General features: G+C 43.5%; 1 protein-coding gene across 1 annotated transcript in view; it reads left to right on the top strand.

Annotated features, from left to right (window-relative positions):
• The first annotated feature begins 320 nt into the window (after nucleotides 1-320).
• Nucleotides 321-11,793, top strand: part of LOC103183180 (dual 3',5'-cyclic-AMP and -GMP phosphodiesterase 11A-like) — a 129,876-nt gene continuing 118,403 nt past the window's right edge. The window contains exon 1 of the mRNA XM_007900515.2: nucleotides 321-1,116. Coding sequence (XP_007898706.2) covers nucleotides 340-1,116 — 777 coding nt within the window. The 5' untranslated portion in view covers nucleotides 321-339. The remainder of the gene's footprint in view (nucleotides 1,117-11,793) is intronic.

The raw sequence follows: 11,793 nt of genomic DNA, 5'->3' as shown, positions 1-11,793 counted from the left end.
TTCTCTCTCTCTCCCCATTTCTCTGTGTCTCTCCCCCCAGTTCTCTCTCTGCCCCCATTTCTCTCTCTCTCCTTCCCCCCATTTCTTTCTCCCCCAGTTTTATCTCTCTACCACCAGTTCTCTCCCTCTCCCCCATTTCCCTGTGTCTCTCTCCCCCCAGTTCTCTCTCTGCCCCATTTCTCTCTCTCTTTCTCTCCTTCCCCCCATTTATTTCTCCCCAGTTCTATCTCTCTACCCACCAGTTCTCCCCCTCTCTCCTTCTCCCCATTTCTCTATCCCCCCCATTTCTCTCGGTGTCTCTACCCCCCATCTCTCTCTCTCTCTCCCTCTCTCATCACCATGGCCACCATTGACTTTTCCGACGTGGAAGCTTTCCTGGACGGGCACCCGGACCTGTTCGAGGATTACCTGCTGAGGAAGGGAAAGCGGGACTCGGTGACCAAGTGGCTGAAGGAGCACAGGTCGGCGAAGGTCCCCGGCGAGGAGGGCGGCGGGGCCAGGGAGCAGTGCCGGGGCAATGGCCGAGCAGAGGGGCTGCACCGCCGCTCCTCCCAGAAGGAGCTGAGGAGGAGCTTCGCCAGGTCCCGGGCCATGACGGCGCACAGGACCTACGACGAGGAACATGTCACCCCGAGGGCGCGGGACCCCAGCACCGGCTGCAGCAGCAGGCGGGCTCTCCTGAGGAAAGCCAGCTCCCTGCCCCCCACCACGGCCCACATCCTCAGCGCCCTCCTGGAGTCCAGGGTCAACGCTCCCCAGTACCCCTCCGCAGCCACGGACTACAAGTACCGCCTGAAGGACGGCGACGAGAGGGCGTTCTTCCTGGAGCTCGTCAAGGACATCTCCAACGACCTGGACCTCACCAGCCTGAGCTACAAGATCCTCATCAACGTCTGCATCATGGTGGGCGCGGACCGCTGCTCGCTCTTCCTGGTGGAGGGGCCTCCTCACAAGAAGACACTGGTGTCCAAGTTTTTCGACGTCCACTCGGGCACCACTGTGCTGCCCTCCTCCAGGGCGGAGAGCTCCAACGAGGTGCAGGTGCCTTGGGGGAAGGGGATCGTCGGCTACGTGGCTGAGCACGGAGAGACGGTCAACATCGCTGGCGCTTACCAGGTGAGGTCCAACTTCCACTTGCTTTGGCTTTTTGACCCTTAACAGGGACTCGTACATTGGAAACCGTTTTCCCCCCCTCCATCCCCAATCCATTCCCTCACCCGCTCCTCTTACCCCAGGACGTCCATGGCGCCTGTAAAGTGCAGACCCACACACCCACACACATCTTTTAATTTGTTTTTGGACAGCCAGGTATCTGACACATGCCCTAAACCCATCATCATTGCTTAAGAGTATCCAAACCAAGCTGAGAATTGCATGCATCCCACCCACACTTGGACGTCCCAGAGATATCTGGTTGGGATGGAATGAGGACTTTCTCCTCCCCCCAGTTTTAACTTGTGGAGAGAACGCCTATGAGACATTAGCCGGTCAGAATAGTGATGTTTTTAAACAGACAAGAACCCGGAGGTACCAAGAGTACACTCCTCACAAATAGCACTTCTTTTTGTCAACCATTCTTGTGACACACATGCAAACCTCTTGCGATTGCTTGAGTTTCAGGTATTAGTATATATCACAGAAGCAGAATTTCTATTTGCTAGTTCTAGAGCACCCAATGTCTCTCTGAATAATGGTCATGACAATGATTGACACCATGGCTGTGTGCCTGTGTCTAGAGAACATACAACAATAATGTCAAATATACAGTCAATTCACTTTACAGTGTGTTCTGTGAAGCGCTTTGGGACCTCCTCCCGACGTGAAAAACGCTATATCAAATGCAAGGATTATTATTAACAAGGTACGTGTATTAGGAAATCTCAAGTGTACATTACAGTAGAGTTCAAGTCACACCATTTACCACATTAAAATAAAGCACTGTTAAGTGTTTCTTATCTAGGTAGGATTGTTCTACTGTTATAGCATTGGCTTGCAGGATATGAGGAACTGAGTAACAATCCTACTTTCAGCAAGGCATCTACACCTGTTATCGATAAACCAAGAAAACTTATCATTGACAGAATCATGATGTATTGCATTACTGCTGTCAGATATCAGATTGACAAGTTCTCCACAGTGGTTTGATTTTGTTATGCTCGCACTTTGCCAAACATATCACTGAGCAGTCAGATAGACCCACTTACATCTCTTATCCCTCTCCCAGCAACTTATTTTATAAGTTGGTATTCAAACAAATATCACAACACACTCCTACAGGAAAGTACAAGAAAAAAGATCTAATCCAAATGCATGCCATAGAAAGCAAAACAACATCACTCCATCAACATCACTGCCATCTCCACTCCCTCCACTGTCACGACCAAATTATTCTTATCCTGAGATGTGCAACACCACGGTTGGAAGAATGAAGAAACTGCAAGAAACAAAGTGGATCACTTCGCAGGTTGAGGAGATACATGGTAAATAGAGTTTAGTGCTGAAGAATTCACCTTTTTTGGAGTTATCACAAGGTACAAAACTGATCAAAGGTTTGTGGTTTCCCATTCACTTTCTGAATGCTGTAATGAATAATCAGAAGCAACTTTGTATGTATGTCACACCATGAAAGTGCAAATCTTATTTCTGAGGGCGATTATAAAAAAGATACTTTGCTATAGACCTGCTATCTTTAATTAAATCCAATGAAATTACAATTCACTGAACAGACAAAAAGAATTGTTACATTTCTAATAAAGTCTTTGATAAATGTGTGTATTCTTTTAGGAAAATAATCAGATTTTGTGGAATTTGAAGACAATTTGAGGAATTTTCTCCCATTAGCTCTTATGATCATTAATAATAGTTTAGTAAATTTAAAGCACCAGATTTAAAAAAGGCAATTGTGCAGTGCTAAATTTCTTTGTAATGAGTAGGCAATGAGATCATTATAGAAAATGAAATTAGGAAGGATGTAGGATATCAGATGCCTTGTCCTTGTTGACTGTTGCCAACATATTACAAATATGCCAAATGATCCATTGTAATCCTTCCATGTTCTCTGCTCTTCCAACTCTGATGTACTGTTTGTTCCCTTGCACCATCATTAGTGATCTGACGTGAAAAGCACTATATAAATATAATTTGCTGTTGGTGGTGGTCAAGCCTATAGCCACTATAATAAAATAATCCTGGTATTTGATATAGCGCTTTTCACGCCTTTTAGATGTCTCAAAACGCTTCACAGAATATACTGTAAAGTGAATTGACTGTATATTTGTGTGCGAAATGCGGCAGCCAATTGCGCACAATACTAGCTCCCCACTGCCTGGAACTCAGTCCTAAAATATCTTCACCTTGCTTCTTCTGTCCTGCTTTCAAAGCTCTCTTATATAAAAACTATATCTTTGATTATGCCTTTGGTCAATAACTTGAAATTCTCATTCTTCTCCTTGCTCTGTGCTCCCTGTTGAGTCTGTGAATGGCTTCAAGCTATTCATCCTACATGAAGGGTGTTACATAAAAACAAGTTGTTGTTAATACCCAAGTCAGTTCAGCTCCATTGAGAAGCCCTGGATTTGGCAGAGGCCCATTGAAGGAAAAGTATTAAAGTTTTATGAAAATAAATTCCCAGAATTGCTTTTGTGTGGAAATTTGGATTTGGATTATAATTGTTTGGGGCGGTCAGGTCTCTTGCTACAGCGACCCCCAATTATCCTTCCTCCCCAACATTCGTTCCCTCATCAGCACCGCTTTCTTCCACCTCAGACGCATTGCCCGTCTCTGCCAATACCTCACCCCAAAAGCTGCCAAAACCCTGGTCCATGCCTTTGTTACCTCTCGGCTGGACTATTCAAATGCTCTCCTCGCCGGTGTCCCCTCCACTACCATCCATAAAATCCAGGTCAACCAGAACTCTGTCGCCCACATTCTTACCCGTACCAAACTCTGCTCCCCGATCACCCCAGTCCTAACCAAAATGCACTGGCTGCCTGTCCCAGAGAGAATCGACTTCAAGATCCTCACTCTTATCTTCAAATCCCTCCACTCCGCTGCTCCCCCCTACCTCTCTGACTTCCTCTCTCCTCACAACAATGCCCGTTGCCTTCGCTCCACCAAGTCTGGCCTCCTCCTTGTCCCCTGAATCCTCTGCTCCACCAAGGGCGGCCATGCCTTCAGCCACTTCAGGAGGCTCTGGAACTCCCTTCCTCACTCCCTTCGCCTCGCCCACTATCTTCCTATTTTCAGGTCTTGGCTGAAGACCTTTCTTTTCGACCGCACCTTTGATCACCTTCTTCTCCCCCCTCCCCCTGGCTCGGCCCCGGGATCCGTTACTGTGAAGCGCTCTGTGACGCCGTCCAAGGTGGAGGGCGCTATATAAATCCAAGTTGTTGATGTTATTATTGTAGCTAATTGCTTGTTTCCTGACGAGTCTTTGGTTGATATTGTGCTGTCCATTCTGTGAGATGTGTTTTAATAGAGACTGCTGTCTGATTATTTTTAGCGTTAGTTGCACTTAACTTTACTCTCTGAAATTGGGATGGATTATTTGTGAACGTCTCAGTACAAGGTTATCACAGGGGAAGTAGTTTTATGAGAGTCCCTCTGGCTGGACAAATGCCATGGGGATATGCAGCAAATGAATCAATGGATGGCCAAGACAAGAACTGACAAACAGCATTGTGTCTAGTACTGATTCACCATTCCTCACAGACCCAGACTAAATACTGTAAAAGGGTCATTCACACTCTCCTCTAAAGGCGCCTATTCAAGGGTTCTCAAACTAAAGATAGCAACAATGTTTATAGGTTCAAAACACCAAGTACAAAGAAACACAAGAAAGACCACGACTGAGCACATTACAAGGTAGAAGCATAGAAATGTACAGCGCAGAAAAAGGTTATTTGGACCATCGTCTGACTCTTTAGGGCAAACCTTTCAGTACCAGTTACCTGTCCTTTCCCCCATACCCAGGCCTAGACTAATGCTGGCTGCAGCCCAGGGCCCTGGATTTTGAGGGGCCCTCAAAAAACTGAGTGGCAACGCTGGGGGCAGCACAGTATCTTTAATGTTTTGACCTCCGGAGAGAGCGCATGCACAAGAAGTCTCATTTTTGGCTTTTCGTGAATGCACAAAAATGATAGGCTGGGAAAATAGAAAATCACAGTATTGGGATAGTGGCGCGGGCGGGAAATGGGCTTCGCCGCTGGTGAATGACAGCGGCCTCTTGCAGGGACTCCACTGGGCCCCTATGAGATTGTCTGTCTGCGTGTATCTCTCTCCTCTTTGACCGTGCCTTCAGCTCCCCTCTCGACTCTCTTCCCCCTCCTCGCTCCCTCCCTTCCTTCCCCTCACCCCGACCATTTCCCCCCTCCTCGCTCCCTCCCTTCCCTCACCCTGACCATTTCCCCCCTGCTCGGGTCATGACCCAACTGTGCAGCGCCTTGGGACGTCCTCCTGACGTGAAAGGCGCTTTATAAATGGAATCTTGTTGTTGTATCTTGTTGTTGTTGTATGTTTGTGTGTATGTGTCTCTGTATCTGTATCTATGTGTGTGTCTCCCTCTCTCTCTAGTCTGTATCTCTCTCTGTATCTGCCGGTGTGTGGTGTGTGTGCGTCTTTCTCCAGGTGTTTGTGCATGTGTCTCTCTCTGTCTGTGTGTGTATCTTTCTCCCTGGCTGTGTGTGTGTCTCTCACTCTATATCTGTATGTGTGTGTGTCTCTCTCTATCTGAAATAAATAGTTTTTTTGTTGTAACAATCTACGTATGATGAGTTATTTCTTCATGTTTAGTTTTTATCAAAAAATTGTAGATTAGCGATAAAATGTGCCTTTCAAAAGCACCAATTAACCCACAATTTTTAGCAAATATTTCCACAATTTTCTAATGGGCCTAGCGATAGGGAACGAAGAGTGTGTGAATCTTAGAGAAGAGGCAGCAGACAAGGAGTCTGCTTCACCTTTTACAACAAAAGAGTCTGCAGTTTCTTTATCTGAATTTAGACACCGCTTTATCATTTTTTTTGATGCTGCCAGTAACTCATACGAGAGGCGAATGCTCATTTTAAAAACTGCTGCGAATCAAACATTGACTCAGGTCAACTATGGATCGAGCAAGATTGAATAATTTTATATTAACATCAGTCAAGTGTGACTTGCTGTGCCAGCTGGATTTCAAAGACTTCATTGGAGACTTTTCGGCCATGAAGAGTAGGAAGAAATTGATTTAACAGCTGTTCTAATATAAAGTCCTGGTTGGTTTTATCTTTAACATCGCTAAATGTTTTTTCACACTACCAGTTTGTGCTGAAATTAATAAGGTTTCTGTTTAGTTTGTTTTAACTTTGATTTAGTTCTACAATTGTTATAACACGTTTAAAAAATGGAACTGAAATAACCAAGGTAAATTAATAACAGAGTGTTGGGAATTGCCATGGGCATTGGTAGTGGTAAAATAGTAAAGGGAAGGAATTGAACATGCAAAGAGGGGCTCCCAAAACTATAATAGCCCTGGGCCTGCATCAAGATTAATCTTGATATGAAGCGCAAGAAATGGACAAGGTTCAGAATTGGCTGAAGTGATGAAATTAGGGAGTGAGGTCAAAATGGAGCTTGGTATTAAGTGTGGCGTCTCAAGGATCTGTACTGGAACCGCTTATGTTCCAGTACAAAACAGTGTGAGGCAGCAATAAACAAGGCAGACAGGATGCTGTGCTGTATTGTGCTATATACTGTGCTATATTGCTAAAACAATTTAGTTCAGATGCACAGATGTCATACTCAAGGTATATAGTGCTCTGAGCAGACTGTACAGTGAGTACAACAACACAACAAGAACTTGCATTCATATAGCATCCTTCATGTGGGGTAGAGTCCCGGGGCACGTAACAGCGGCAGAGCTTGACATCAAGTCGGGGAGGGGGGAAGTGACGATAGGCACGATCGATAGGCACGATCGAAGAAGATTGATAGGCAGGTTGTCAGGTGTGATCTAAAGACGAGCAAGGAGGAGGCAAGGCAGTGGAATTGAGGCAGAGTTCCGTAGTTTTGGGGCGTAGTTGCTGAAAGGACAGCCGCAGATGGTGGAGTGGATCGAACGAGGTGTGTGCATGTCGCCGGAGCCAGCTGATCACAGAGAATGTGTAAAGCATCCAGAATACTATGTTTGGGTCTGGTCATCGTGACATATGAAGGCTGTCGAGGCAGTGAGGGGAGAGTAAAGAAATTTACCAGTTTTAGAGGAATAAAGTAGAGCCCTGTAAAATTCTTTTCAATTTTTAAATAATTTTCCATTTTATTTTCAGGAGTTTTGTGTTCGGGTTTGGGCGGCACAAGCTTGATTTTTTCGTGTTTTACAGTTTTTTATTTTGTGTTATTTCGTATTCATGAAAAACACAGAGCTTCAGGAATAAGCTATGAACAACAATTAGACAAGCTAGGGCTGTTCAGCCTTGAGAGAGACATCTCAGAGGGAACCTTGTAGAGGTTTATAAAATTTCATATAGGATTGAAAAAGTGAACCCAGAACAATATTATAGGATGCGGCAAGACCTTGGAACAAAAGGGCACAGGCTTAGAGTTGCAAAGGACAATTTCAGTATGAATAACAGGAAGTTTTTCATTTACATTAGAGGTTCAACAGCTGGAACTAACAACCGGATTCCTACTTACTGCAAGTCAAACAGAGGCGTGTGGAGTAAGGAAACTTGCTCAACATTTCGCCTGGCCCGGGAATCAAACCCAGGTCCTCTTGCTTGCAAGGCGAGTGCTCTAACCGCTACTTTTCAGGATTCCATACTTGAACTTATATTTAAACACCATACTCCATACTTGACTCATAGAATCATACAGTGTGCTTTGATGATTTTATATATTGACAGGCAACTCAAGTGACTATTTCACAGAAATTCTGGAGCGCTCGTACTTGCGTGATCTGAAGACGGGCAAGGAGGAGGCAAAGCAGAGGGATTGAGATAGAGAGTTCCATAGCTTCGGGGTGTAGTGTGTGAAAGCATTCCCACTGATGGTGGAGTGGAGGGGAACAGGGATATGCAGGAGGCAGAACCAGTTGAGCAAAGGGGAGCTCAGCACCTGGAGTACTGCATATGGTTCTGGTCAACAACAACAACTTGCATTTATATTGCGCCCTTCACACAAGCAGGATCTTGGAGGCTTAATCATCACAAGATACAAGAGCTGTCCAGGCGCTGGGGAGAGCAGAGAGGATCCTCAGTCTTAGAGGAATGAGTCCTGTGAAACTCTTTTCATTTTAAAAATAATTTTATTTTTCGGGAATTTCAAGTTTCTTTGTTTTATCCATTAAATATTTTATTTCTTTTAATTACTATTTCAGAGTAATTCTGTAGCGCTTGCACCAAACCGCTGAACTATTTGCTGGCGAAATGTCCTGGGTTTACATACTAAAAGGTTTTAACACATTATCTCAATTTGCCCATCAATATTTTCTTTTATTTGTGCTACATCAAGCTTCAAAAGTTTTCAGTCACGTTGCAAGGAATATTATTTGTGGGCCAAATTGTTATGAAATTATTTACACAATGGGTGCAAAAATACATTCTCTAATCAGTCACAGGAATCTCCAAACTGGGTGCTTGTGTGCAGAAATACAATTACATGTCAATTGTGACATTTATCCTCCATTGAAGTACTGTTCAAATATAATCTGCCAGAACACTTCAGAGATAAAATATAAATGTGGCCCATATAAACATGTTATCAGACCATTCAGGAGATCATTGGGGAGAAATTCCAACTGGTTCTATACGTGCTCTATTCATGCAACATTTTCGAGCCTTGGGGTTTTAGCATAAGGCTTTGTTGTGTCCATAAGGCTGGTTTTGAAAGCAGGGATGGGTGGGGGGAGGTTGAGTCAATGGGACTCTGGGATTAGTCCCAAAGAGCTGGGTCAGGATGGCTGAAAGCTCACCCTCTGGTGATGGGCCGGATAAGGATAAGGCAGGGAACACAAAGCAGGTTATTGTTCTCTGAGAGAGGGGAGTGGCTGGTTCTAGAGAGTTGCAGAGGTTGGGTGGGGCGAGGCCATGGAGGGAATTCAATGTGAAATGTTACTAATAGGATTACACTTTGATGAAATTTAGCCAAATAATTAACTCTAATGTCTGCATATTAACTCTAATGTCTGCAATGAACTTCTCATAACAAGACACTGGTTTAATTTAATATTAATTTGTCACGACCACTTAAGTCGCCATGCTGTCAATATTCCAGCCACTTCCCAACTAAAACGTTAATGAAGGAATTTGCTTTACTTAATTGCTTAACATGAAACTAGTCATATTGTAGAAATTCTTGTAAGAATGATATTACTTACAATGTAAAATTGATCAGATATAAGATAGTGTCTTGCATCACAGAGGCTTCCTGCCCTATCCTATGACTGGAGAGGCACTCAGTGAAGGTTGGGTGCACCCTCTCAGATGCACTACAGAGACCGCTGGTCTATTGGAGGACCGTGCGGTTGCTCCTTACCTGCCCCACACCCCCCATCCTGTCACAGGCTCTGCAATAGCCCATAGGCTTCCGTGATGCATCTGAGCATGTGCACCAAACCTTCGCCAAGTGCCCACACCAGTCAGAGTGAACCCCCCCTCCCACCCACTCACCATGGCCCGGGGGTCCTATGCCTAACTAGCCACTCTGGATAACTGGTTGCTGAGCCCTTTTCCTTTGGAGTGGTGAGTTTACAGTAAAAATAATATTTGCAACAAGGCAGCTAATTTGCACACAGCATTGTCCCTCAAATAGCCATGAAGAGAATGATCAATTGTAGTGGGTGATTGTTGATCAGAAAACCGTAAGAAACATCCTTCTCTTTTTGAATAGTGCCAGGAGATCTTTAACATCCACCTGAAAAGGCAGACGGGACTTCTGTTTAATGTTTCATCTGAAGGACAGCACCTCCATCAATACAGCACACCCCCAGGACGGTACTGGAATCACACTGACAACCTTCTGATTCAGAGGCAAGAGTGCTGCCAACAGCCAGGCTGACACACAAAACATACAATGCCAGAAACTACTTGTCACAAGCTGAAGCAGGATGCTAGCTGTAGTTTGCACATGCCTTAGGTTTATTGTTGCCAATGAATGATGAATTAGTGATTTGATAAACAAAAACATTTTTGTTTGCATTCAAACAGGAAAAATATTTAAATATATTCAAGTAACATTGCTGTAAGAAAAGATACAGCGAAGCAATTAACATTCGACTCAAATGTTCAAGGCAGTGGTGTGAGGTGTGGATAATTGCCAGGGTTTTGAGTTGCTCTGGATGTTACGGTCACACCAGTGATACACTTAGTAACTCATGTTTTGAAAATGTCTGCACCACTTAGAGGGCTCCTAGAAAGCTAGAATCTGTATTTAAAAAAGTACTGGTACTAGATGCATCTTTGGCATCTTGATATTGTTGCTTCAAAGTGAGCAGATCAGAGAAATTACTACTGTATAGCGATGTTCAATCAAAAAGTTAATACTTATATAACATAAGTGTGTGTGTATATATTTGTGTGTATAAAGCTGTAAACTGGCAGGTGAAACCTTGGGCAAGTTTCCTTACTCCACATGCCTAATAATAATCCCTCAAAAAAAACTCCACACGCCTAATAATAATCCCTCAAAAAAATAATAAATTGGTCACTTCAATCCATGACTGTGTGTGGGACACTGCTGTGCGCAATTGGCTGCCGCGTTTCACCCACATAATATGTAGTCAATTCACTTTACAGTATATTCTGTGAAGCGCTTTGAGACGTCTAGAAGATATGAAAAGCGCTATATCAAATGCAAGGATTATTATTATAATATTCATCTGTAGTTAATCTACAGTGAAACTTGGAAAACTTTCAATGACTTTGGGATTTCAAGATTTTCTTACTTTATTAAAGTAAGTGTCAAGAGTCAGCTTGGCTCAGTTGGTTGCATTCTTGCTTCTGAGTCAGAAAGTTGGGTTCAAGCCACACATAGGGATTTTGAGATGTTATATCGAGGACTGTTTGCCTATTCAGGTGGATGTTAAAGATCTCATCATATTATCTGAAAAGAGAAGAGATTTTCTTCTAGTGTCCCAGAAATACTCCAGATAAAATTGATCATTCATTCATTGGTTGTTTCTGGGATATTCCTGTGTGCAAATACGCTGCTATGTTTGCCTATACAGTCACTATACTTTGGAGGAAATCATGTGAAGCACTTTGAGATACTTTGATGACCCGATAAGGCGCTATATCAAATGCAAGCATTATTATCAAGTAGGAGCTGATTTCTTCCTTCTTGCCTTCTGATGCTTCCAAAGAGATTCTTTAATACAGACTATGAGTAAGGTTTCTTTTCATTGAAGAATATCCTTTGATGCCTCTGAATTCTTTCCTACTTTTTCACTGGTTCCATTTTATATTATGTTCATTGCCATTTTCATGTTTCTTGAATTTTTAACTCAGTCTGCCAGGTTTTTGACTTATTTCTTCCCCAATGCTGTTCAAAACATCCAACGATAGAAATTCTAAATAGGTCTGGATTTGCTCTATTTATACAGTATTTCAGGGTATCCAGAATTTGCCAATTCTTAAATACGGTCTCAATTTTGAAGGCACATTGCGAAAAAAATGACTTTAAAGTTAAAATCGAATTCAACAATTTTGCTATATTCTGGACAGTATGAAATGCTAAGAAAGTACAGTAAATTTATGGATGCTGATCTTGGAAATGGTACTTGAGGCCTTCCTGCTGCTCTGGGGGCCACAGCTATGGGACCCT

This window comes from Callorhinchus milii, unplaced genomic scaffold (genome assembly GCF_018977255.1).
Source record: "Callorhinchus milii isolate IMCB2004 unplaced genomic scaffold, IMCB_Cmil_1.0 Scaffold2, whole genome shotgun sequence".
NCBI lineage: Eukaryota > Metazoa > Chordata > Chondrichthyes > Chimaeriformes > Callorhinchidae > Callorhinchus > Callorhinchus milii.
Note: the sequence above shows the minus strand (reverse complement) of the source record. Positions and strands in the feature narration are given on the sequence as shown.